Here is a 26,257-nt window from a genome sequence, read left to right on the forward strand (position 1 = left end):
AAAGGCCACAGAGTGTTTTTTTGAAAAAAGATTGAACGCAAACAAATTGGTTATGAATTTGAACTTTATTATTAGTTTTAAAATTTCAAATTCATATGCTACATTTTTTTTTCTAAAAATATGCTGAATAAGAAAAATGTACATTTGTTACAAGATCAATAAAAAATTCTATACATACAAATCTGGGCATTAAACATTAAGAGTACTGGTTTCTGTTTTAATCAGGGACATGAACAGTATGAAGTTAAACTTTTTGTAAATTGGTGGGAATAAAAACATTAACAAAACAGGAAAAAAAAACACGTAGCATTAAACTGTAAAATATGATCCACTTTTTTTTATCCAGTTGTAGATGCAATTCATTGCTTCAAAACCGCCTTCTTGTGAATCCTAAAGGAGGTATATGTGCAGTTTGGTCAAAGGAAGTACAAGAGAGGCTACGAAGGTTGGCCAAACAATTTCAAGGCTCCAGAGTTTATTTCTCCCGACTAACTGGATCTAGGTGACTAGTTATTTTCCTGCGATTGTGCAATGGCCTGTAGAAGGAGGAACAAGTGTGAGGATTTTATTTGTAGTAATTGAAATTAATTTTATTTTATTAAATCAGCTAGCAGCGAGAGAGTCCCTCCAAGAAGTTATTAGACAACGCGGATGTCAATATTTAAATGTGAACCTTAGCTCAGCAGGTTGCTGGCTGCATCTGGCCCAATTTATCTTATCATTATCAGCATTTATATAGCACACACTTATTCTGTAGCACTTTACAATATTATAAAGGAGGATTTAACAAATGAGACATAGTATTACAAATAAAAAAGAGATAATTCTGGTGTACCTAATGTACCACACAGGGAAGAGGGAGATAGACTAGCACTAGGCTGCTCAGTAACTGGAACAAATAGGGATTCACTAAAAACCTATGAAAGAAATGCATAGAAAACCACTCTGAAAGAGTGTAAACTCCAGGAGCTAGCCAAGTGACTAATGGCTAAAGCAAAATAAATGGGAGATGCTGTACCTATAAATGTACAATAGGTATGATCTCTTTAAATGTGAAATAATTGGGACGTGGTATAAAAAAAAAAAAAAAAAAAAAAAAAAAAATCACAGAGTAAACTTAACTGCAAATAGACTTCGATGAAAATCTGGACCAAAAGTAGAAAAATAAAAGTAAAAAAAATAAATAAAAATTAAATGTGGATAAAAAGAAATTAAATAAAAAATTAAAAATAAAATAAAAATAAATAATAAAAGTAAAAATATATATATTTTGTATCCACATTTAATTTTTAACTTTTATTTTTCTACTTTTGTTCCAGATTTTCATCTAAGTCTATTTGCAGTTAAGTTTACTCTGTGATTTTTTATACCACGTCCCAATTATTTCACATTTAAAGAGAGATCATACCTATTGTACATTTATAGGTACAGCATCTCCCATTTATTTTGCTTTAGCCATTAGTCACTTAGCTAGCTCCTGGAGTTTACACTCTTTCAGAGTGGTTTTCTATACATAGTATTACAAATGTATACAGGAACAAGAGGTTAATGAGGACTCTACTCAAAACAAGATTACAATTTATAATGCAAGATACTGCCTATACTTGGAAAGCATCTAAAATACATTTGGTCTAATCCAGGTCATGTGCAGCATTCTTATACTTAAAGGATCATTACAACTTCATTTTGATGAAGTTATGGTTCCTTTAGGTCCCTGACGTACCTTTAGAGTTAATCCTTTCATGAATGGTTTAATCCCAAAGTATGTACTCCATTTTGCTCTCTCCTTCCACTTTCTGAAATTCTTCATAAGAGAAGGTTCGGGCAAGGGATTGGCTTAAAGCGGTCAATTGACGCTCGAAGCCACTCAGTAGGTCCCCATTCATAAAGACAGTTTGAAAAAGGTATATCTTTTTCAAGTCGTTTTATGAACAGTTTAACCCATAAAGGTAAGCGAGCACCAGTGACCTCCTGGCACATTGACAAATTCATTTTGATGTTCAAGATTTTTTTCACATGACATGGTCCAGAACTAGCTTCTACTAAACCGAAAACAAATTAGATATAAGAATACCTGGTCAATAAACAAACAACTATAATGGAATTAACCAATAAAATAAATGGGAATCTAGACTTTTGGAACTTTATGGGATAGATCACCAATGCTCATTCAGTTTTATACTTTTAATTTAAAAACCCGACAGAATAAGTGTTGTATGTATTTCTGCACGAATAACCTGTGCTCTGCTTGTTGAAAGACAAACATAATGTTAAACATTTGTTTGCTTTTCCAAGTTGAAAAGTAAATGGCACTGAAAGCAGAGCAGCAGAGATGTTAAATATTAAAAAGATTGCATGGGCCAGAAGCAAGTCATCACCGTGTACAATAAAGCATGTTAAACCTGGATCTACAAAATAACTTAAAAACACGAGGCCTATTCAGCTGTATTATAAACTACAGGAAATGCGGACTGTAATCAAACAAAATGTTGCTTGTGGCTATTATTCTGAGCCATATAAAGCCAAGGCCATCCCACATACCCACAAAGATTAAAACTCAAAGGGGTTCCGGTAATAAAAGTATAAAATGACAGCTTGCTTTGTGTCTATGTAGTTTAGCCAAAGTTAGACTCATGGTTAGTATTAAAGGTTGACTGCATTTCTTTAGTGGCCATTGGAATGCTTAGATTACATCAGCATGGACACAAAGCAAGCTGTAATTGTATACCTTATCACTGATGCCCTATAGGATGGGATTTAAGAATTGTAATGCAGAACCCATGGGTCAGTAAGTGTGATACTCCATAAGCAGTGGGTCTGAAATGTAGTTAAATGTATTAGAAGTGAACTTGTATACAGTGTCGGGCACAATTGATTTACATTTTTTATACAACACATCTGAAGAAAAGACCCAACTGGTCTTCAGATGTACTTAATTATGCAACTCATTGCCTTTACTCCAAGATGTTGCATGTATTTATAAATTTAGAGTTTTTGAAAGGAATTTTATTCCGTTATTAAATCAATTATATTATTAGAAATACAAACAAGAAAGGAGGTCTGATGTCTCTTGATTTTTCTGTCGCAATCACTTCTCTTAATCAGTGAATACATTGCAACGCAAAGACTATGCAATGGCACATAAACATTTATAAACACTCACAAAGAGTAAAAATAGGGTCAGTCTCCTAGTATGGATCGCTGGAAAACTACTTGGGAAATCTTGGACAATAAAAAGGCACAACATTGCACGGATAAGGTGACTGCACTATCTAGGAATAACTAATTTTTTCCGTAATTTCTTGTGATGTGTTTATGACTTAACTTGGAATGTCTCTCTTAATGTCGATGAAATTTCAGTATAACGTGTATAACGTTGGTCTGTAACATAATCCTAGAATGAATTGTACGTAGGTCTAATTTGGCAATGCACTAAAACAATGACTTAGATGAGATGTTCATCGATGCACCCCTTACCTGCCCATCCCCTTTTTGTTTTCCTTAAAGGGACACTATAGTCACCTGAACAACCTTAGCTTAATGAAGCAGTTTTGGTGTATAGAACATGCCCCTGCAGCCTCACTGCTCAATCCATTTAAGAGTTAAATCCCTTTGTTTATGAACCCTAGTCACACCTCCCTGCATGTGACTTGCACAGCCTTCCATAAACACTTCCTGTAAAGAGAGCCCTATTTAGGCTTTCTTTATTGCAAGTTCTGTTTAATTAAGATTTTCTTATCCCCTGCTATGTTAATAGCTTGCTAGACCCTGCAAGAGCCTTCTGTATGTGATTAAAGTTCAATTTAGAGATTGAGATACAATTATTTAAGGTAAATTACATCTGTTTGAAAGTGAAACCAGTTGTTTTTTCATGCAGGCTTCATGCAATCATAGCCAGGGGAGGTGTGGCTAGGGCTGCATAAACAGAAACAAAGTGATTTAACTCCTAAATGACAGTGAATTGAGCAGTGAAATTGCAGGGGAATGATATATACACTAAAACTGCTTTATTTAGCTAAAGTAATTTAGGTGACTATAGTGTTCCTTTAAAAAAAAAAAAAAAGCCTTCTTTTGAAAAAATGCACAACATTAATGCTTTTAATTCCTTGTATTGTAAGACTAATAGATATAGATCTATATCTATATCTCTCTGGTTCTTGTTCTTGTTTCTATTTTGGTTAGTTCACAATTTCCTTATTTCACTGAGTCATTCTTTTACTCTATTGGTACAGATATATTAATTGGATACCAGTTTTTCCTTATGGTATAAGATACTGTTGAAATCCCTTCTTGTTTGCATCATATAAACCATTTCTTTGAATAAAAATTACATGGGTTAAAAAAAAAAAAAAAACCCCAAAAAACAAAAAAAATAAAAATAAACTTTGGTGCTTTTGTTTTGGTTGAGACTTGTCTGTGTTGCTTTTACTGTTGAGGAATTTTGTTAGGCCATATTAATAATAATGATACATCCAAATTTGAATTTTTAGGTTTATACTTACAAAAGGAGTCCTTTCTCCATGCTTACTCCAAAAAGTCATTTTAACAACATTTTTGTGCCCTGTTCTTTGATCAAAAGTATGGCACTGGTCAAAAGGAGGGCTGTACAAATGTAGGCTCACAGCGGTCTCTGTATGGCTCGGGTTTTCAACACGGTGAAGACCAATGGAGTCTAAGACAAGTAGAGGAAATAAAATAAAGAGCAACATATAAACCACAAATCAAGAAAGTGTAAAGAACTACAGGTGGTTACATTTGTGCTAAAAAAAAAAATTAACACATTTAAACTTTCAATAGTTATGTGAGCTGATAACTGATATAACTTGTGAGAACACATGTACCATGTTAAAGGTGCACTTTGCCTAGAGTGCCCTGGTACCTTCCTTGGTGTAGCTTCGAACCATTTAAGAGGGATTTGGTTTTATAAACCAAAAGTCTTTCTAGTGCCCAGGGACTGCCCTAATTCTGCCACTTTCTATACTGTATTGATTGATGGATAGTGCTGTGGGGTGGTCATTTGGTTTATAATATCAAATCACTTTGAAATGGTTTAATATTAAATCAAGTGACAGTGCTAGAGTAGCGGTACTTTAACCTAAGTAACGACTACGGGAAGCTGCAGGGTTAGGTTGATTCAAGGGTCCTTTTAATAGGTAGCCCAAACTCATGAAGGGTTTGAAATGGACAACATTCAGCACTCCAGATGTTATGGACTGCATTTCATTTGTCAGCATTAGGTCTGTATGCATTATGGTGTGCCAGATGTTACCTATCCCTGAATTAAGTCATGGATCAGGGAAAGTGTCAGTCTCCATGACTCAATAGGGGGGGGGGGGCAAGGGGGGGCACTTGCCCCCCTCCCTGGATGTTTCAGCTTGTTCTGCTATTTTTCGTGTGAGATTTAAAATTAACTGCAATACCGGCGCCGGCCAGTAGGCGCTGTGTATGGAGAGAGACAGGGACAGGAAGCTGCATCTATCCCTGCCTCTGCTGAGTGTAACCGCAGGGGAGAAACACATGCAGGCAACAGAGAGCCTACAGACCAGGTAAGTGAGGGATGGGGTGGGGGTTAAAATAGCCTATAGATTAGGGGAGTGAGGGATGGGGGGGCAGCAGCCTATATATTAGGGGAGTATGGCATGGGGGGCAGCAGCCTATATATTAGGGGAGTATGGCATGGGGGGGCAGCAGCCTATATATTAGGGGAGTATGGCATTTAAGATAATTGTGTGCTATAAAGATTTACCATTGATATAGGCGCACGTGTTCAGCTTCAGAACACCTTCTGATTTTTGAACCATCGCGCCATTCTTTTTCTTTGGCCAGTCATACAACGTCTCTTTAAGGTTCCCTTGCAGTATCTTCAAGAAGCAGTGTGAGTCGGTGTGGTCATGTATACTGCTGCATAGGTAACAATTGGAAATGATTTCAGTGTGTGATCAAGGGCATACAGCAAAACAGTTTTACAATGGCATTCAATATTATATAAACACTTTCCAAAATGTTTAAAAAAAAATCAAGCATTACTGGATAGAGTTTAAAATTAAACGTTTTTCAAAAATCAGATGATAATGTTCTACTAAACAGCAATAAAATAAGACTGAAGATATAGGCATGTATGTGCATGACATTGGAATGGCTCCACATTTTGTAGACAAGACCAAAGATGCATGACGTGAATAAAAAAAATAAAATTTAAAAATTTCAAATGTGATTCTCTGGAATGGTATGATCAGTAAACAACCTTTCTACAGCAGTATAGGAAAATAAAAGATTAGATACAAGCATTTGATAATGAGAAATTATATTGTATCTAAAGGAGGAAACTAGAATTATATCAAGTCATTTAATACCAATTTGGACAAAATTTACCTTGATTATGTTATTTCTAGGAAGTCTTAAAGGACCACGATAGGCACCCAGACCACTTCAGCTTAATGAAGTGGTCTGGGTGCCGGGTCCATCTAGGATTAACCCTGCCTGCTGTAAACATAGCAGTTTCAGGGAAACTGCTATGTTTACTTTAGGGTTAATCCAGCCTCTAGTGGCTGTCTCATTGACAGCCGCTAGAGGCGCTTCTCACTGTGATTTTCACAGTGAGAAGACGCCAGCGTCCATAGGAAAGCATTGGGAATGCTTTCCTATGGACTGGCTGAATGTGTGGCTCTTGCCGCACATGCACATTCAGCCGAAGAGGGAGGAGAGTCCCCAGCGCTGAGGGAGCCTGGCGCTGGAGAAAGGTGAGTGTTTAACCCCCTTCCTCCAACTTCAGGCTGCCGGGAGTGGGACCCTGAGGGTGGGGGCACCCTCAGGGCACTATAGTGCCAGCAAAACGAGTTTGTTTTCCTGGCACTATAGTGGTCCTTTAATTCTGCATTATCAACACAACCAATAGAGGCTGCCTGAGGATCAGGAAATGACTTGGTTTACATCAAATGGTTCCTAAATTGTGAGGGGGAGGGCAATCTAAGCAGCATAACACAAGCTGATGTCACATGGCTCATAGGGTCCTCCTTTACATGGCTGCAGTTAAAGTTATGAAAGTTGTTAAAATTATACTTAGAATAAAAATGTATTATTTGTACTTTATATAAAAAAAAAAAATAATAATAATTTTGGCCATGCCAGCTATATAGATTAAATGTTTTTTTTTTTTTTTTTTATATAATTTCCCTGAATTAAGCAAAATAAATGAGTGAAGTTTAAAGAAAATGGAGATCATAGAAAAAGATTAAAGTTTATATTAAAACGTAGTAAATTCCATTCCAATCCAAGCTCTATTCTGACTGCCATGTGAAGGGACAGAGCTTATACCAATCATTGACAGAGAGGTAAGATGGAAGTGCACACTTTCAGAAGTGTTGACAACTATATTTACATTTAATTTTTTACACCACACAAATACATATTTGTTAAATAAAGGGATAATATTAAAATCCAGGGAAGTGACAGTTGGAACACAATTTACTGTTGACGTGTAGGCATGCACAAATTTGTATAGACAAAAGCAGAATCCACATCTATTTCACATGCTGGACAACAGCCTGAAGGGATACAAGAAAAAAAAAAATAAAAAAGATCAAAAACTCAGTCTGCAGAGAGTATCAGATTTCCAAAACGCTGGTGTGTGTGAAAAGAGGGAGACAGATCCATTTTTTCCCCCCAAGATTCAAAGAGCAATAAGATGGCTCACTACACCTGAGCGGACTTTAGACACAGACTTTTATAGGAGTTTGAGGGTGGCTTTAGGGGCTGAGGATGGCTTTAGGGGCTGAAACCCCAGTTGTGAGGTCTTCAGGTGACGGAATACTAGTGCTTTATCATCGATTTAAATTAGGCATTGGCGAATCAAAGTAGCTCAGTTTCGGCACATTCCTGCCATACTGCTAATGAGTAGTAATGTTTAAGGGAGATAGTCAGAAATATATTAAACCGGGTTTAGGTTAAAGGGGATTTCTAGGATTTCAGTAGAAAGCGACAAAATAAATTAGGTTTTAAGGAAATAAAGTGACAGAACCTGGGCTGAGGGATGTAAGACTGCAAGGGTTAAGGAAGACAGTGGGGATTGGTTTGGATGCCGCCTTGAAGGAGAGGTTATGGTATTTTGACACAGGCTTTAGCCTAAGGATGTTTTAGAGTTTAGCTACACCCCTGGAACCATTACAAGCACCAAACGAAGATCGGATTCCCATTACGATCAGCTCTCATTGCTTTAAAAGGAATCTGAGAGTATTCATAATGAGTCTCTTTAAGTTAGCCTGTCTCTTCATCATAGAAGCACAGTGCACTGTAACCTTTCCAGCCAGGCTAAAATGGCGCAAGCTCCGGAATAATGTAAACTAGGAATCAACTGAACACATTAGCAGACAGCGAGTTATATATTTGTTATTGTTACACCGTGTATGCATCAGTGATACCATAAAGGAAAATACAAGTTTCATTAAATTTACTCTCAGGTTAAGCAATTATCCATATTACTGCACATTTCTTTTTTGACAATCTTTATTTGAGGTACAAGTAAAATTACGGGGAAAAATGAAAAAACAACTCTGAGCGGACAGTAACATCAATACACAGGTAAACAGATTGTATTTAAATGCATAAGAGCATGACCAAAAGAATATAAAAAAAAAATTTGATAAATAATGAGAGTGAGATATACATATTTGTCTTTCGGATGAGCATAACCACCTAGCAAAGCTAGTGGGTATGCAGCAGCCTTCCGGAATCAAATGCCAGAGCTGAAAAAATGCTTTGGCTGTGCTCCTGCACAGCAACAGCGTTTCAGCCAATCAGGAGAGCCGTGCTGAGCGCAGGAATCCTGATTACCTCAGATTTTTAAAAATGGCATTGATGGAGGGCTCCATATCTGTGTCTGCCACAGATTTAGTGGATGCCTCTTTTAGAGGCAACCCCATCAATGTTAGAAAGCTCAATAATAGAGCTTTCCTTGCCAGGGATCCATCCTCTTCATCTTCTGAGGAGGATATGGTCCCAGTTTTATGTAAAGAAAGGCAGCTGGTCTCTTCTGCCAGTTCCTAATTAGAGGGGGGAAAAAAAAAAAAATCTGCTTCTCCTACTCCTCATACTCGTTTGAGTAAGCAAAAAATTAAAGGGACAGGATCCCAAAAGAGGAATAGTGTGTTTCCCTCGTTTGAGCAGCAGAAACCCCTTCCAGAGAAAAAGGACAGATCTCGTTGGAGGTTAGATAGTCTGTCTCCTTCCTCTTCTAGATGGTTTGCTCATTCTTCCTCCCAAAGCCATTTCAGTTCTAGACATGGCTCTCCAGAAATAGACTGAGAATCTGAGGAAGTGGTCTATTCAGCAGCTTCCACTGAGCGAGGAAAACTTAGAAACGTTCAGATGGCTATAGTGAGTCTACTAAGAAATACTCTCCCATCAAAATTATGTCACTCAATATGGGCTATGGAGCGCGAATTTGGTTAGAGATTTTGCCAAACTATCCTTTAAATCCCCCTTGGTTAAGGAGGATAACCTTCTCCTCAGGAACCACATTGGCATCCCAGACATCCAGTCTTTAATGGCTCCTGAGGTAGATCTTCCTCTGTCATCTATCACAGGGAGCAGTGTATCTATGGATCCCACAGACCTGACTTTTCGTAATATACAGTTTACAAATTGCTGATGCTGTGGGCCCACTATTACTGATGCTGGATAAAGAAGGCAATGCTCAGAAACCATCTGCTTCATCTCTGCTGCCGTCTAAGATGGCTTTATTGAAAGCGTCCGTCAGGGCAGTGCCAATTATTGGCCAATCCTTTAATTACATCTCAAACATTCGCAGAACCTGCTGGCTCCAAGCAGCAGGAATGTCTGACCTAGCCCCTAAATCACAAGCGTACCCAAATTTGGAGGATTCTAACCTTTTCGGTCCCTCGTTCATTCAGGAGGTTAAAGGCTGTTATAAGGAGATCCTTTTCAGAGCTCAAAAAGTCATTTCCTGACTACAAGAAGCCTTTTCGAATCGAGTGTCACCCCTATCAAGCTGTAGGAGCGTCCTGAGAAGCATCTCACCAGGCCCAGTACCACGACTACAGTGGAAAACAAGCTCCCAGGTGGTGGCAGAGGAGCTCATTCCAGAGGTGGTCCAGCTTCCAAGAGAAAAACTATACATTCAAGTAAGTGTGCCTCCTCACACTCCATTAAATTGGAAGGATATTTCTTCAGACAAATGAGTTGTAAAGATTTTTCAAAGAGGTTTATAACTCCCCTTTTAAAGGTTCCCAGTTTAGAGGTTTGCACCCGGCAGAGAGGTGAATCCAGTGCTGGATGCCTCCCTTTCTCTAGCTCTAAATCAAGGGAAGATAGAGTTGGCAGACATGTCTATTACAGGATGGATCAGTCCATGGTTCCCAATCCCAAAAATCAGACGTTCCTGGAGACTGATTCTAAATGTGACGTCTCCGAACACCTTCATCAAAAGAAAAAGGTTCAGGATGGAGGGTTTATCAGATCTTTTAGGCTTTTAGACTGTTATGGTGTTTGACCCATGCAATGCACCATACACATTCTCCAGAATAATGAAATCAGTGATAGCCCATGACAGACTAAAAGGTTACATTTGTCTGTACTATATAGACAACATCCTGCTCATGCATCGAGATGGAGAAGTCCTTGCTTCTCAGAGGGATTATCTTGCTGCCCTTTTACAAGACCTAAGATTTGTAGTGAATTTACAGAAATCAGTCCTAATTCCCACTCAAAGCATTCTCTTCCTGGGTTTTGTACTGAACACCAGGACTATGTCACTAGGAATCCCTCATGACAAATGGGACAAATTAGTACATCTGACCTTGTCTCTCAGGCACCAGAGTTGGTCCTTGAGAGATCTGGCAAAGATTATCGGGAAATGAATAGCTTTAACACCAGCCTAAGATGATTCCCCTTTACATTGCAGAAGAAGTCAGCTGTTTTTAGGGAATCGATTAAGACAGGGTGGCCATTGGGAATCAAAATTATTTCTCCCCAAGAAGGTCAGACAAGAGTTGAAGTCTATTCTGGGGTTGGAAATCACACTTCCGCGTCCCCTGTTACAGCAGCTGTTTGCAGTTACTCTGACGTCAGATGCCTCAAATCACGGTTGGGGTGCATTTACAGCCCAAAACGCGATAAGAGGAATTTGGTCAGAGCAAGAGAGACTCCTTCATATAAACATTTTGGAGTTAAGAGCAATAAAATTAGCTCTCCATGGCCTAGTTCCTCTAAACTAGTTACCGATGTAGGTAAAAGTCTAATCTGACAACAGGACAGCAGTGGCTTATATAAACCACAGAGGGGGCACAAGATCAAGAGGTCTTTGTTTGGAGGCTCTAGATCTTTGGCTTTAGCAAAAGAAGTTCAGGTTTATGCAGAATACGTTCTGGGAGAGGCGAACAAGCTCCCAGATTCTCTCTCGCCAGAGTTTCTCTGGCAACGATTCAATTAAAGACTGCTCTATTCCAATGGATAGAAAGCGATTTTAGCCAAAGACAAGTAGATCTGTTTGCATCCTAAACGTCTGCACAAACTCCCAGGATTTGGACAAAGGTAGCTTGGAAGATGGATGCACTGTCTTTCCAATGGACAGATATGCCAGCCCCTTATGCCTTTCCCCCCCTCCATCTTTACTGATGAAAGTGCTGGAGAAGACCGCAGGGACAGGGTACAGAGTTTAGTTCTTGTTTACCCAGTATGGACCTCCAGACCCTGGTTCCCCTTGATCTATCAGTTAGTCAAGGGAACCAAGATCCCATTGGGTATGACTGGACTGCTTTCAGGGGACCAGTGATCTTTTGCTCAAGCTTCTGCAGCTGATGTGGATCACAGCCCTGGTAGGCTCTTATTGCATCCCCTTTTATCAAATCAGGTCCTGGACATCATCAATTCATCTTAAAGATGCAGAACTAGGGTAAGATATAGAAAGATGATTGAGGAATTCAAATAATGGGAGATTTCTTTTTGGTCTAAATCTTAGGGATCTGATACCATTCCATTGGCTTTAGAATTCATTACCCTTCAATTCCATTCTGGTTACGGGGTCAGTACCATCAAGACCTTTGGATCTGCTTTAAATTTCCTTATCCCTAACCTTACTCAAGATGCCCTATACTTGAGCTTACTAAAAGGGTTATCAGTCTGACGCCCATATACTCCATGTTACACATCTACTTGGGATGTAGACCGCTTATTACATTTCCTTAATTCTTTGGATAATGCTAAAATTGATTTAAGATGGACTGTTATTAAGTTGGCTTCTCTGCGGTCTTTGGCCTGGCAGCTAGAGGAGCGGAGTTAACTCAAATCCATATTTTAGAACCGTAGTTGTCCCAGACCCTGGGAGGGTTCTATATTATACTAAAAGGGAGACAAACAACATCCCATATTTAAAAAAGGCCAGTGGAATTGGATTTGGTTCAAGATCCTTCTGAACCAGGCTTATGTTTAGTCAGTCTGTTACAATCGTACCTTGACCTTTCTGCTGCATTTAGAAATGGTATCAGTCAATTATTTATTACATCAAGGAATCCCTTTTGTTCAGCCAAAAATACAATTAGAGGTTGGATACTTTCCGCCATGTCTTTGGCTGGTATTGAGGTTTCTGTGTTCAAAGGCCACTCAATTAGGGGAACCTCAGCTACTAAAGCAGCAGGAAAGGGCCTTCCTCTCCCTACCATCTTGAAAGCTGCGAGATGGTTGTCCAGTAAAACCTTTGTTAGATTTTACTGGAGGCCATCAGAATTTGAACGCCTTCAGTTTCTTAGGACCACCAGGTGTGTGCTATTCTACCCACTAGCTTTGCTAGGTGGTTATGCCTCCTGGGGGACAAATCAGAGTTTGCAGGAATCCACAACCTGCAAACTTTCTTTGTCTTAGGGATTAGCATAACCACCTAGCAATAGCACCCATCCTAGTTTGGCCTGCTGGTGGTAGTTTTCTTTTTCTTTACATAAGGTTATTCAGCCTGTTTTTTTGGGGGGGAGGGGGGTGAAGGAGAGGGTTTAAACAGACTATAACCGTACTTCAAGACAAGACCAACAAACCAAGGATCCACCTAAGTAGGAAGATTGGATGCTAGTAGTATCTGCAATATGAAACTCTCATGGGCTCCCAGCATAAAGAATCTGCTTTCAGAGACTTGTTGCAATGTTTTATTTTTCTTTACAGATCTTATTTTGTTGCCATTTAGGTGGTTTCAGTTTCAGAGTCTATTTGATACTTCTTTAAGCTTATACATTGTTGCCTCGTTATTATTATACAAACGTTTTCAAGTCCATCTCATATGTCTTCACGACTTATTAAATATGTTCTTGTTCTCCTTTACTATTGGGTTTTTTAATTATTTTTTTTGTTTAGATGTTTAATTAAGTTTCTCTACCCTTTGGGTAATATATATTCTCAGTGCTTTGTGGGACGAGCTAACCATCCGCAATTTTAAAAATCTGTTGTAATCAGGATTCCCGCACTCAGCACGGCTCTCCTGATTGGCTGAAAGGCTGTTGCTGTGCAGGAGCACAGCACAAGAGTGTTTTTCAGCTCTGGCATTTGACTCCGGGAGGCTGCCGCATACCCACTAGCTTTTCTAGGTGGTTATGCTCATCCCTAAGACAAAGAAAGTTTGCAGTAGTAGGCCTTCCAACTGTCAGTACACAGTACTAATTCTTGGCTCCTGTCCCAACACCCAATGTTTCTACTCTGGTGTGCCAATTTTGGGGACACCAGGGGTACGGACCCCAGAAAACATAACCCATTTGCATAATTACATGCAGTATGCTAAGGGTACTATGACATTGTGCAGAGAGCTGTAACAGACATGCAATCTTGTAAGTTTTTGCTGATTCAGCATTATACCAGGGTAGCTGCCTGTGCTGCCTTATGGTGGCAGCGGCACTGAGTACCCATGGTGTGGCAAAGTTCACTCATACCTGCACATGACCAATAATGCCATCACTGCATTAGAAGTAAGAATTAAACTTCAGTTAAGCCAACAAAGTGGCTGAGCTCACTGCACATTTGTACTTGAGAGAGACAGCGCATTCGGGCCCCTTTATTTTCTAATGTTGCAACCTTTTACTACAATTGTTAAAATAATACTGTCATGTCAATCTACACTAGTTACCCATAATAACAAAGCAAAATATTTTTGCAAACTTATTAAAGAGATAAAACTGAAAAGAAAAAAAAAAAATCACATTGACATAAGTATTCAAATCCTTTGCTATGACACTTAAAAGTCCACAAATTGGGATGCATCTGAGCAAAATATTGTCTTGTATTGGCAAATTCTATTGGTTGGACGTGATTTGAAAAGGCACACACCTGTCTTGAGGTCTCACAGATGTAAATGCTTATTAGAGCAAAAATTAAATCGTAAGGTTAAAAAGGAAATGCCTGCACAATTCAGAGACAGGATTGTGTTTTGGCACAGATCTGAGGAAGGCTGCAAAAAATGTCAGCTGCCTTACAGAGTTCCTCAAGAGCAGTTTGACCACCATAGTTCTTAAATGTAGGACGTTTGGAAAAGCCAGGACTCTTCCTTGGCTAGCTGCATGGCCAAACTGAGCAATTAGGGGAGAAGGGCTTTAGTAAGAGAAGTGACCAAGAACCCGATGGTCACTTTGAGTGATCTCCAGAGATCATGTGCAAAGATCGGATACATTTGCAGAAGGACAACAATCACTGAAACATTCCACTGATTTGACATTAATGGCAGAATCCTGAAAATCTGCTTGCAATTTGTAAAAATAAATAAACATAAAAGGATAGAAAAAAAAAAAAAAAGTCGCTGGTCTGATGAAATGGAGATTTTCCGGTTTGGCCTCAAAGCATCATGTTTGGAAGAAACCAGGCACTGCTCATCACCTGCACAATACGATTTCTGTAGTTACTACCAAAATACTAATAATGGAATACTGAATACTCCTGTTGATGCAATATTGAAGTTTTAATATTTTTCTGTTTAAGTCATTTTCAATGGTGTCAAAAACCTGTCTTTTGCTTTGTCATTATGTGAAGTGTAGACAAATGTGAGAAGAATATAAAAAAAATAAAAAATCATGTAAGCAATTGTAGCAATTGCAAATTAGCATTTGTTAGAAGAAGAGGACACCCACTGAGACAAATGGTAAGGAAATCACTACCTCACTGCATAAGGTATGGAGGTCACCATTCATGGTTCCTCCCTATTCTCTCCAAACATTCCTCTCACTCTTAGACAGTTGGTGCAATTCACCAAAGTTCAACAGTGCAAAGAAGCCTGGTCATGCATGTATCCAGCTCTGGTGATCACAGCTGCAAAAAAGATGTACAAAGCAGAAGGCGTGTGAGTTGAGTTGCAGTACAGCTCTCAGTCATTCCTCTTTGCTGCCAAAAGAATAATACAGGAGAACATTGTGACTAAGCTGACATGGTGCAAAGTTTAATCATTGAGTGAAAATTACCTGCCGTGTCCTTCACCCCAGCACAGGATCATCAAGTTAAATTTCCCATTTCCTTCATCCACAAGGTTCCTCGTGTACCTACAACAAAAACCAAAGGTGTAAACAGAAGAGTTTTAAATACTATTCCAATCCTCAACACCCACAATAAAAGAACATTAATAAAAACGCCACAGGGGATTCTAAATTCTATGTACCACAGTGAAGTGTGTTTCCTTGGTTTCAATGCTGAATGCAGCCACCACAAAGTATACATTAGGACGGAGAATAAATCGAAATAAGTAAGGTGGTTTAGGAAAAACTTCATTTCACAGATATACCAGAAACCTACAACTTCATAAAGTCTCTGGATGGGGTTAAAATTAAGTAGCCAGTCCTCATCTCCCCCTCCCCATAAGCCCAGGATTTAAGGTTTACCCAGTTGTGTCTGTGGTGTTTTTTTTCCCTCTAAATACAGTACGGCTCTCTATGCATGAGAGATATAGCAACCGCAGACGATAATTTCAGCTTTAGGCCTCGTCAGTGAGGTATAGCAGATGCTCCTCTAGGCACTGTGAGCAAGGAGTCCACATTTGGATTAAAGGTGCAAGAAAGTACAGAGAACGGACAACAGCTCAAGTAGCCTGCCCTTCGGTGGGTCTCCACTCAGATGTCAAGCTTGTTTTAGCTCATCTTGTGCCGATACAAAATCCAAACTAACGGATACTAATGGATATGTTTTATCTTTATGCATTTTGTATGACTGAGAACAATGAAACGAAAAAGGCAGACGTCTGTATATTTCAGTGATTTGCATAATAACTGAAATGATAGAGATAGGCTATGTATTAATGATTTTGAAATTCCACACATCCTACTTTTCCCCCCTCATTCATTAGGCCAGAGACAACTGCCAACCATAAATTGGTTAATGTAGAGTTCTTCTCAAATGAAACCTGCCACTTCATCATTTTAATATTATGTTTAACTATCCCCTATATTTAGCAAATATGTTTTCGCCTGAAAAAAAAGAAAAATTCAAAAAGGTCCTTCTTGCCTCCCTGCCAGTCATTACCATAAATAAAAAAAAAAATTAAAAAAAAAACATTGAAAAAGGAGAAAACAAAAACGGTGACTAAATTGGATTGTTGTGTCAGAGCATCACATGAAAAAAATGTAAACACAATTTATTGAGGATTTTCCATGTTTAGTTACTCAATTGTGTCATTTCCAAGAAAGTGGATCCCATACACAGGGAAAAGTTTACACAGGATTCCTTTTGTAATGAAATACTTAATTATATTTTATATTGTTACTATCGGGTCTTGTACGTGGTCACTGGTATGTGTAACGCTTCCTACATAGCAGGTGTGTAGGATATGTTGTGGTCAATTTACACATCTAAAATAAAGATTGATAGATACATTGGATATACTGGCAGAAAGTCAAGGCAATAGAATTAGGGCTAACCTTCATTTTAATAGTCTGTTAAAATGACAGTGAGAAATAGAGCAGAACGAGAGCTGAATGCAGAATATTTTGCCTGGCGGTTACATTGTATTCCATTCAGTTTTAGAACTAATGAAGCCCTGTGTGTGAGTTGAGTCACTTCTTCTGCAGAAAAGGTTTATTTCCAAGCCATACGAAGATCCCAATTTTCCATCTCCTCTGTATTAAACGTGGTTATGAAGTTAAGAATAAGAAGCATTAAAAACAAATACCTAAAGCTTTATTTAGGTATAAGAAGCATTAACAAAAAAAAAAAAAAAAAAATCTAGGAGTATATAATGGAATCACTATAAGCTGGACATATTCAACGGTCTGCTATATATATATATATATCTCTCATCTTGATAAAGACCTGCGGGTCGAAACTTCGATTTTGTTCACCACAGATTAAAATCAACTAAACAAGTCCTCTGGAGTGCTCTTCTCACCATTTTTCCTATATATCTACGCTTTGCAGCACCGAGGCTCTTTGGATTATATATTTTTAAAGGTAGAGTGCCAGATTCTGTGTGTGTATATATATATATATATATATATATATATATATATATATATATATATATATATATATATATATATATATATATATATATATATAATATTCTCTAACAGGGTTATTTACTAAAGTGAGAATTCAAAGGGAATTTCAAATTTAAGGCCTAAGTAGATGAAATAAATTATAGGTGACTTGGAGAATTCTTACAATTTAGCGCAGAGTAACATTTTTATAATATAGCATAACAAGGCTAAAATAGAAACCAAAATAGAGATTAACAAATCAAATACATTTTGGTCTCTAAGGCAACACCATTGCTGAGAAATGCAAGGTTTTGAATAGCAATGTCACTTGATATGGATTGTGAGAATATACATCAAAGCATGATCACATTTTTACACTGTATTTTTCTGGAATATATATTATATATATATATTTTTATTTTATTTATTTTTTAAATCACATTAATTTTGCATTTTATGTATACTAGTTCATTTAGAACTGTCTCCCACTTTGGAATCGGTGAAGGGCCCACAGACATTGGTACTGTGGCGTAGTGGTAGTCTTAACAAGATATGGTAGAATGGTGGAACTGAATGCCCATATTTGTTTGCCAAGATAAGTGATTTTAATTAGCCTTTTAAAAAAATTGAAAGCTGTGTTTTTGTGTGGGCTGTTCCTTAATCTGTGTTTTATATAAACATATTGGTCTCTATGGTGGCAGCAGCAGCACCATTGTTGAGAAATGCAAGTTCCAGTTGCACCAAATTCACTTTTTTTTTTAAAGCAATTCAGACACTATCTGAAGGCTCAAATTGACCCTAAATAGCCTTCATGTTTGCAGCTTTTTAAATACGCTTTGGTATTGGGACAAGGAAAAAAATAAATTTGAAGCACTGAGGTTTCACTTTTCAGTAGACACCAGGTATTTACATAACTAATAATGCCCTTCGACAGAACACTGCTAGCTCAGTGATTTTTTTCTAGTTAGTTTTTTGACGTTCTGCGTTTCGCAAACTCTTAAGAAAAAACAGTAAATGATGTGACAAATAAGGACTGCCCTACAGACCAAAAACTTAATTTATAAGCACTCTAGCTAAACTACAATGAACCCCTAATGGTACACATTGCAAAGGTCTATAATTGCAGTATACACCATGATGGTAGTGTGGCACACACTTGTGTCCCTTCATTTTTATGAAATACAATCAGTATAAATGCCATAATAGGATAACTACTATGTAAAACTAACAGCATTGAACAATGGTAAGACATTAAAGTAGTATTTAATGCTTTGATAGCAAACTATCCTGCCAAGTATAGTGGTGAAGGCATTTGGAATGATACGGTGTTCAACCTTTCATGCACACCTGTTGAGCTATGGTCCAGATAGTAATATAGCTCATCACTGGCTCTGTGGGATGAGCATTCTCACACAAGTCCCTTCGATAACTAGGACCATTCTTGTGTTTGAGGCACAGTATGTGTAGGTATTCATACTCTCATTTCATTAATGAGATCACACCTGGTATTTTAACCAGGCATCATCCTTCCAGGACAAAATGAAAGATTAGTACTTTATACCCTCCTCTATAGCACACCTCCCGTTACTCAGTTAAAAAATAAAAAGCAATAACCAACTGAAATGAACAGTAAAATGTACCTTGTACGAAGAGTCCCCAGCATGTTTGATGGATATCTTTGGAATAAGTTGGAATTTCAATTAAAGTTAAACTCTGTCTTTACAACTTTAGTCTTAATGTTTCTGTCTCTATGAAAAATGCAAAGGTTTTTGAGAGTATTGTGTACTGTGAGGTGTTCTGGATCATTTCCAGGTACTGGTGGTGGGATTTTCCCATGATGCTCCAAACATGCACATGGTCAGCCATCTTTCTATACACATATACAGCATCATGGGATTCCAGGGAATGCACACTGTATGTCAGGCATTAACAGCCTTGCATACAATGTCAAGAAAGGATTGAAGTTATTAATATGAATTATGGCAGTGACTGGTGGTAAAATTACAGTATATAAACAGTGCTGAGGAATAACGCGGGGACATCTGCACAAAGTAAATACGCTGCTTCCCGCCCAGACTATTAACTTTAAGGAAATGTACCGATCCAAGAGACCACCTGACGATCCTTATGAGGGCAAAGAACAGGCGAAGTGAAAGGAGTAAGGAAGACAGGGTAACCCCAAGAGGTCTGATCAAATGTAGGACACCAAATATGGAGGAACAGGCAGGCTAAACCGAGATAAGGTAGACCCCTTGAGCAATTGGCTTACGATGCCTGGTCACATAATGGCCCACCCCGAAAGATGGTTCCTCACATGGCAACCTGGTTGAGACCTGTGTGTGTCTGGTGATATTGACTTATGATGCCCAACTCATTTTCATATCACGTTTCCTTTTGAAATAAATGTCAGTGCATGTCCCTATTTTCTCAATCGTCAAGGTGTATGTTTACAGTTTGCTCAGGACCTGTGAATCCTATGTACACTCTTTGTTTGAGATTTTATATTTCCGACAACGTGTTTTTACACCTGAAAATGTTCAAATAAACAGAATTTAACAAGAAAAAGAATAAATGCTTAAAACTATAGTTTAGGGAAGTGGCTTGAGGTTACTTGACGTCTTTGAAATTTAGACGTCTCAGGAGAGGAATCAGGGTGCGGAGAGGGGAACCTGTTCACAGTTTGATTTGCTTTTCTAAAGAAGTTTTCAAATATTTTTTGAAGGAATGGAGATTGGGTGAAAGTCTAACAGAGAAGGGAAGGGGGTTCCATAGGAATGGTGCAGCCCTAGAGAAGTCTTTAAGGTGACCATCAGAGGTAGGAGTACAAACAGAGGTTAGACGTAGGTCTTCTGCAGAGCGTAGGGGCCTAGACGGGACATATTTGTATATTAGGGAGGATAAGTAGGTCGGAGCAACATTGCATAGAGATGTGTAAGCAAGTATCAGCCCCATATACACATACAGCTCTTCCCTTTCACACAAACTACCACCCTTTTACCCCACACTGCAGTTCTTATTTTGTTAAAACGCTACAGCTCCTATGCCCCTCCCCCAACACACACACACACTACAGTATCAATCCTACCATATGGATCCACACTATAGCTCCCCCACAGGCCTATCTAATAAGCAATGTCCCCCACAATACCAGATGCAGCATCTCCAAAAGCACACATGCTATCTCACAAACGAAATACAAACATACACCACAATCAGAGTCCCTACAAGTCACAATACTACAAACAGCCTCCATACACCACAGGCATTGGTGCACATCACACTCTGCCAGCCCCATCTCTCTTACCCAGTTTGGCTATTGTGGCCCTTAACTTTAAATTCATTTTGATTCTCACCAGTCTTCATCCCATTATAGTACTGTAAAAAGTGCACTGTGTTGACTTTGCAAGGGAATTGCCATTTTGAGGTCAAAGAAGCCAAACTAGAAAAACTATCCAAGTCAGCTACCTTGTCCTAGATATTGCAATTACCTAATCAATCAATCCACTTTTTAGGGATTATAGCCTTTATTATTTTATGCTACTCATATACAGCAGATATGTTGACATTATAATTAATGGGTCTCTGTGCACATTTATCAATAATCAATGTAGCATTTTAACTAAAACAAAACATCCTCAGCACGGGACCTGCCAAGAACTGGTTGGGGGATGGGCGCCCAATGACCTCTAAGTCTATGGGGTCAGAAAAACAGAAATTAGCCTTAAGCACTTCCAGAAGTGACATGTAAGGAAGCAAACATGTGGCTGGAAAAGTGAGAGTGAGGAACGACAATGGCTGAAAAAGCAGGTTAGATCTGGATAAGCAGAGAGCGGCCAGGCAGCGCTGATCTGCAGAAGTCGAGCAGTGGTGTCAAATCCAGCTGTCTGTGATTGGCTGCCAGACACACTCCCATGTCACACCCATAGAACGCTCTGGAATTCCGCAAGCTCTGCGTGGCATTTGCTCGCACTGAGCTCATCAGCACAGAACTGAGATAGAACCAGGCTGGATTCTACGGGGGACAGTCCCAGAGGGAGAGCTACATGGGTTCTAGGTGGGGGGGCAGTCCCAGAGGGAGAGCTAAATGGGTTCTAGGTGGGGGGCAGTCCCAGAGGGAGAGCTAAATGGGTTCTAGGTGGGGGGGCAGTCCCAGAGGGAGAGCTACATGGGTTCTAGGTGGGGGACAGTCCCAGAGGGAGAGCTACATGGGTTCTAGGTGGGGGACAGTCCCAGAGGGAGAGCTACATGGGTTCTAGGTGGGGGGACAGTCCCAGAGGGAGAGCTACATGGGTTCTAGGTGGGGGGACAGTCCCAGAGGGAGAGCTACATGGGTTCTAGGTGGGGGGACAGTCCCAGAGGGAGAGCTACAGGGCTTCTAGGTGGGGGGACAGTCCCAGAGGGAGAGCTACAGGGCTTCTAGGTGGGGGGACAGTCCCAGAGGGAGAGCTACAGGGCTTCTAGGTGGGGGGACAGTCCCAGAGGGAGAGCTACAGGGCTTCTAGGTGGGGGGACAGTCCCAGAGGGAGAGCTACAGGGCTTCTAGGTGGGGGGACAGTCCCAGAGGGAGAGCTACAGGGCTTCTAGGTGGGGGGACAGTCCCAGAGGGAGAGCTACAGGGCTTCTAGGTGGGGGGACAGTCCCAGAGGGAGAGCTACAGGGCTTCTAGGTGGGGGGACAGTCCCAGAGGGAGAGCTACAGGGCTTCTAGGTGGGGGGACAGTCCCAGAGGGAGAGCTACAGGGCTTCTAGGTGGGGGGACAGTCCCAGAGGGAGAGCTACAGGGCTTCTAGGTGGGGGGACAGTCCCAGAGGGAGAGCTACAGGGCTTCTAGGTGGGGGGACAGTCCCAGAGGGAGAGCTACAGGGCTTCTAGGTGGGGGGGACAGTCCCAGAGGGAGAGCTACAGGGCTTCTAGGTGGGGGGACAGTCCCAGAGGGAGAGCTACATGGGTTCTAGGTGGGGGACAGTGCCAGTGGGAGTGATACTAGGGTTCTAGGTGGGGGACAGTGCCAGTGGAAGTGTTACTAGGGTTCTAGGTGGGGGACAGTGCCAGTGGAAGAATCAGAGACTGGCCAGAGACACAATGCTAACTGATGCAGGGTTTACACTAACTGTAAATGGTTTACAGGTATTTGAATAATGAAATTAAACTTTTTTTCGCTTGTTCTCAATCTAACTCACTCTAGTTGGAAGTGGGTTACAAGTTTCAAGTGAGAGATCTGACAGGGTTCAGCTCAAATGCAGGTGATACATTGTTGCAGATGCGATCTACATAAAATCCTGCAAGTTTCTCTATGGTACCAACTAAGGTCACAAGCGGTAAATAAATGCATACTACAAAAATGTACAGTGCAATACACATCGATTGCTCAATCTGAAGAGCAGCATCATCACATTCCTTGTGCAACCTGAACACCTATTTATACAAACTATTACTTTTTGGAGAGGGTAGAGCCTAAACCCTGTAAGTGGAATCTGAACTTGTCCTGGGGCAAAGTGTTAAATGGGGATTAGTAACCATAGAAACCAATGTGAAGTGCAGGACACTGAGTGTTAAAAAGAAGAAAAAAAAAGCAAACAAGGTGTGATTACCAGAAGGGATTGATTGCCTTGTAAAAGGATTAACAAGGACATACATTCAACCCCTCTGCAACCAGTTTCCCGATTAAATCAAGTTACAGAAAGAAACACAGGTTCCCATTTACACTATGCACTATTAATCGGTGGAAGGATTTTGTGGTTACAGCATCCAAGCAGAGAGATCTCGAGCTGTATCAAGGAGTAGCAGGTGGTAAATGTTCAGAGACAGGTTATTGGTGTATATGGGGATTACTCCTTATTTGGCACGGTCCCCAACAAGGGAATTTCTTTCTCTGAAAAACCTTCTAAACAATAAAAAGTATCAAATCAATAATGCAACAATGGTTACACGGATTGCAAGAGACTCACGTTTACAGATCAGTTCTGACTTATTTTATTTTAAATTTTTGTAAGGAAATAATAAAAAATATATATATATATATATATATATATATATATATATATATATATGACATTGATCTAAGCAGAGAGTATTTTCAAATCGATCTCTGAATCTCCAGTAAACCGAATGGAAATCCATGTGCCAGCAATGCAGCCTTCATTAATACAAAGCAGATGTTAACAGTTGTGGTTTATTTTGTAATATTATGCACCCAATCTAGCATTCCGAATGCACACAATATCTGCATTATTACCCAATAAACACAACCCAATCATTAAATCACCATGTGTTACAATTACACCAGCCATGCACAGAAAAAAAAAAAGCATAACATCATACATGTGCAGCTAAATAAATCATTGCTGCTATAGGAAAACTCCCCTTTTTAATGAAAGGGTTGCTAATTTGCTACATTACCTGTATTGATCAAACTTGGCATATTTCGCCCAGTCCAATGGATTGCTTTCATAGGACTCCACTATATTCTGAACTTCTTCTATGTTAACTTTGTCACTGGCAAAGATCTGGTGGAGAATCTGGATGAGATCATCTAAAGTCTGTGGCTTCAATACCTCTGTGTGATCCATGATACAATGTAGCTCTGAGGGGTGTTAACACGTTCCTCTGGATATCAGCAGTTCAGTCACACTGAAATATGCTCCCTTGTCCTGTTTCTTCACTATTTATGTTCTCAGACTTGGAAAAGGGATGTACCAAGTTTTCTAGGGGTGGCAGCAGGGATAACACCAGTGTTAGCCTGTATTCCTTACTTGCAGAGATGATCTACAGGCATAGAATACACTGGATTACCATAGAATGACACTTGCTCTGATAAGAGAACCACTTAATTAGCTTCAAAGGGAGGTAATTCGAAGTAGGTGCTGGCAAACATCCACCTTTAGCAAGTTGTTTAATTACATTTGGCAAGTTCTTGCAGATGCATAGATTAATTACACGTTGTCCTGCTGTGCTCTAAGTAGGGGGCTTGCAGGGGGGAATAGAATCAGTTTCTTTATATTATGCATGGACACACTGTAATACAAGATTTTATTTCAGACCAATTTTGCTGCTTAAAATTAGTAAGGATAAATCACTTGTAGAAATGTCAGTTTTAAGAACCATTTATTATTTTGCATTTATTGCATCAAAATTGCCATTTTCTGCATTTATGATTTTTGCATTTTTGGAACATATATATGTATATATATATTTGCATTTAGGTTTATAACAAAATGATTCAATATTGACTTAATATTAAACACTGAACAGCAATGCATGCCATTACACATGATAACTGATACATGTATTCATCAGAAAAGGCTGGGAATTTGAGGGTCATGCTCTAAACGTGAAATTCTAAAGCACTGACAGGGGAAAGATTATTTTCCAGAAAAGCAGAATGGGAAATAAATCACCAAATCAGCTTGCATGTTTATTTCCTAAAATTAGATCATGCTCCAAATTGGCTATTTTGGCATTAAATGGTAAATTCACTTTGAACTAATTATAAGGATTATTTAATTAAGGGAGAATTGTCAAGAATTCAAAGTGAATTTCAAATTTTAGACAAAATTTGAGGAAAAAGAATCATAACTAACTTTGAATAACTAAAAAAAAAAAAAAAATTTTTTTTTTTTTAGTAAATGACTGATTTCCTGCCAATCCTTACTTTACTGAATAATCCTATCAGGAACATTGCCCTAAAGTAGCAATTCCCTTGTCAGCGCACCGTAACACTCACTTTAGTGGATAACCCCACATTATACGCCAATTTCAAAGCCCTAATTCTGCTCTGCTGATTTCCAGGCTGTGCAATCACTATAAAATTGCCATTAATAATACAAATGTCCAACTATGCTATTTTTGCCAACTTGGACATATTGAGAGAAATACAAACATACAAAAGTTAAGTCCTGCGCTCAAACTCCCGCTACTCCTTGACGGCAGCAATAACTATAATACAAGTCAGTCTCAGTACATACAATAAAAAAAACAAAGAAAAAAGTTACTTGCGTACTATCCCAAATCCCTATAAATAACTGGAGTTTTTTTTTAGTATCTCTCCATTAAAGTGTTAGCTCCTCTGCCATGTCAAGACAAAACCTCTTAGGTGAGTCCTATACTGACAATTCACTTTGCAGCTTTCAGCAAAATCTCCAATGTACCCTTTGTACAGCGCTACGGAACCTGATGGCGCTATATAAATAAAAATAAATAAATAATAATAATAATGAGACAGAGAGGGGTATTTCTCTATACCCCTGCTACACACTTATTAACCCTTAATAGGGAACACATGGGGTGGGCGGCAGCACTGTTACATGGCTGTGTGTCCTATAGTTGCAATTATACTGCGACCTCTATAGTGAAACCTATTGGGATGCCAGCTTATTGATGCAGAATGTGATGGTTCTATACTAAAGAGAGAATTCAAAGTACATTTTAAATGTAAGGCCTGGGTATCTGAACTGGAGGCATAGCTGAAATGAAAGAATCTTTAAAGTTAGGCAATTTAGTCCTTAAATTTGAAATTCACTTTAAATTCTCACTTTAGTAAATAGTCCTGTTAACGGCTTATGTAGAAAAAGTGATGCTGTTTTCATGCCAAAAGGTGGTTGTATTTTCTATTTGCAATAAATATTTTTATTCATCTGCCCCACATTTGTCCTGTTTGAGCCCTTCCTGGTAATTTTGTCCTGTGCTTCTTCTTTTTTTTTTTGCCATTGCAAATAAAGGCACTATCAACATATAAAAAAAAGAGGCAAAAAGTATGCATATCTTTCTGCCGCTGTCAGTGACAGTATAAGCAGATTTCACAAATCATGAGCAGACGAT

At 39.1% G+C, this 26,257-nt stretch overlaps 1 protein-coding gene across 1 annotated transcript; it reads right to left on the reverse strand.

Moving 5' to 3' along the window:
* Window positions 1-137: 137 nt before the first annotated feature.
* Window positions 138-24,210, reverse strand: CDO1 (cysteine dioxygenase type 1). The gene is made up of 5 exons (XM_063456926.1): window positions 23,840-24,210; window positions 15,438-15,515; window positions 5,747-5,901; window positions 4,503-4,672; window positions 138-536 (listed from the first exon to the last, which is right to left on the reverse strand). Exons 1-5 carry the CDS (start codon window positions 24,007-24,009, stop codon window positions 507-509), a joined length of 603 nt encoding a protein of 200 aa, XP_063312996.1. The 5' UTR covers window positions 24,010-24,210; the 3' UTR covers window positions 138-506.
* Between the last annotated feature and the right edge of the window lie 2,047 nt (window positions 24,211-26,257).

This window comes from Pelobates fuscus, chromosome 5 (genome assembly GCF_036172605.1).
Source record: "Pelobates fuscus isolate aPelFus1 chromosome 5, aPelFus1.pri, whole genome shotgun sequence".
NCBI lineage: Eukaryota > Metazoa > Chordata > Amphibia > Anura > Pelobatidae > Pelobates > Pelobates fuscus.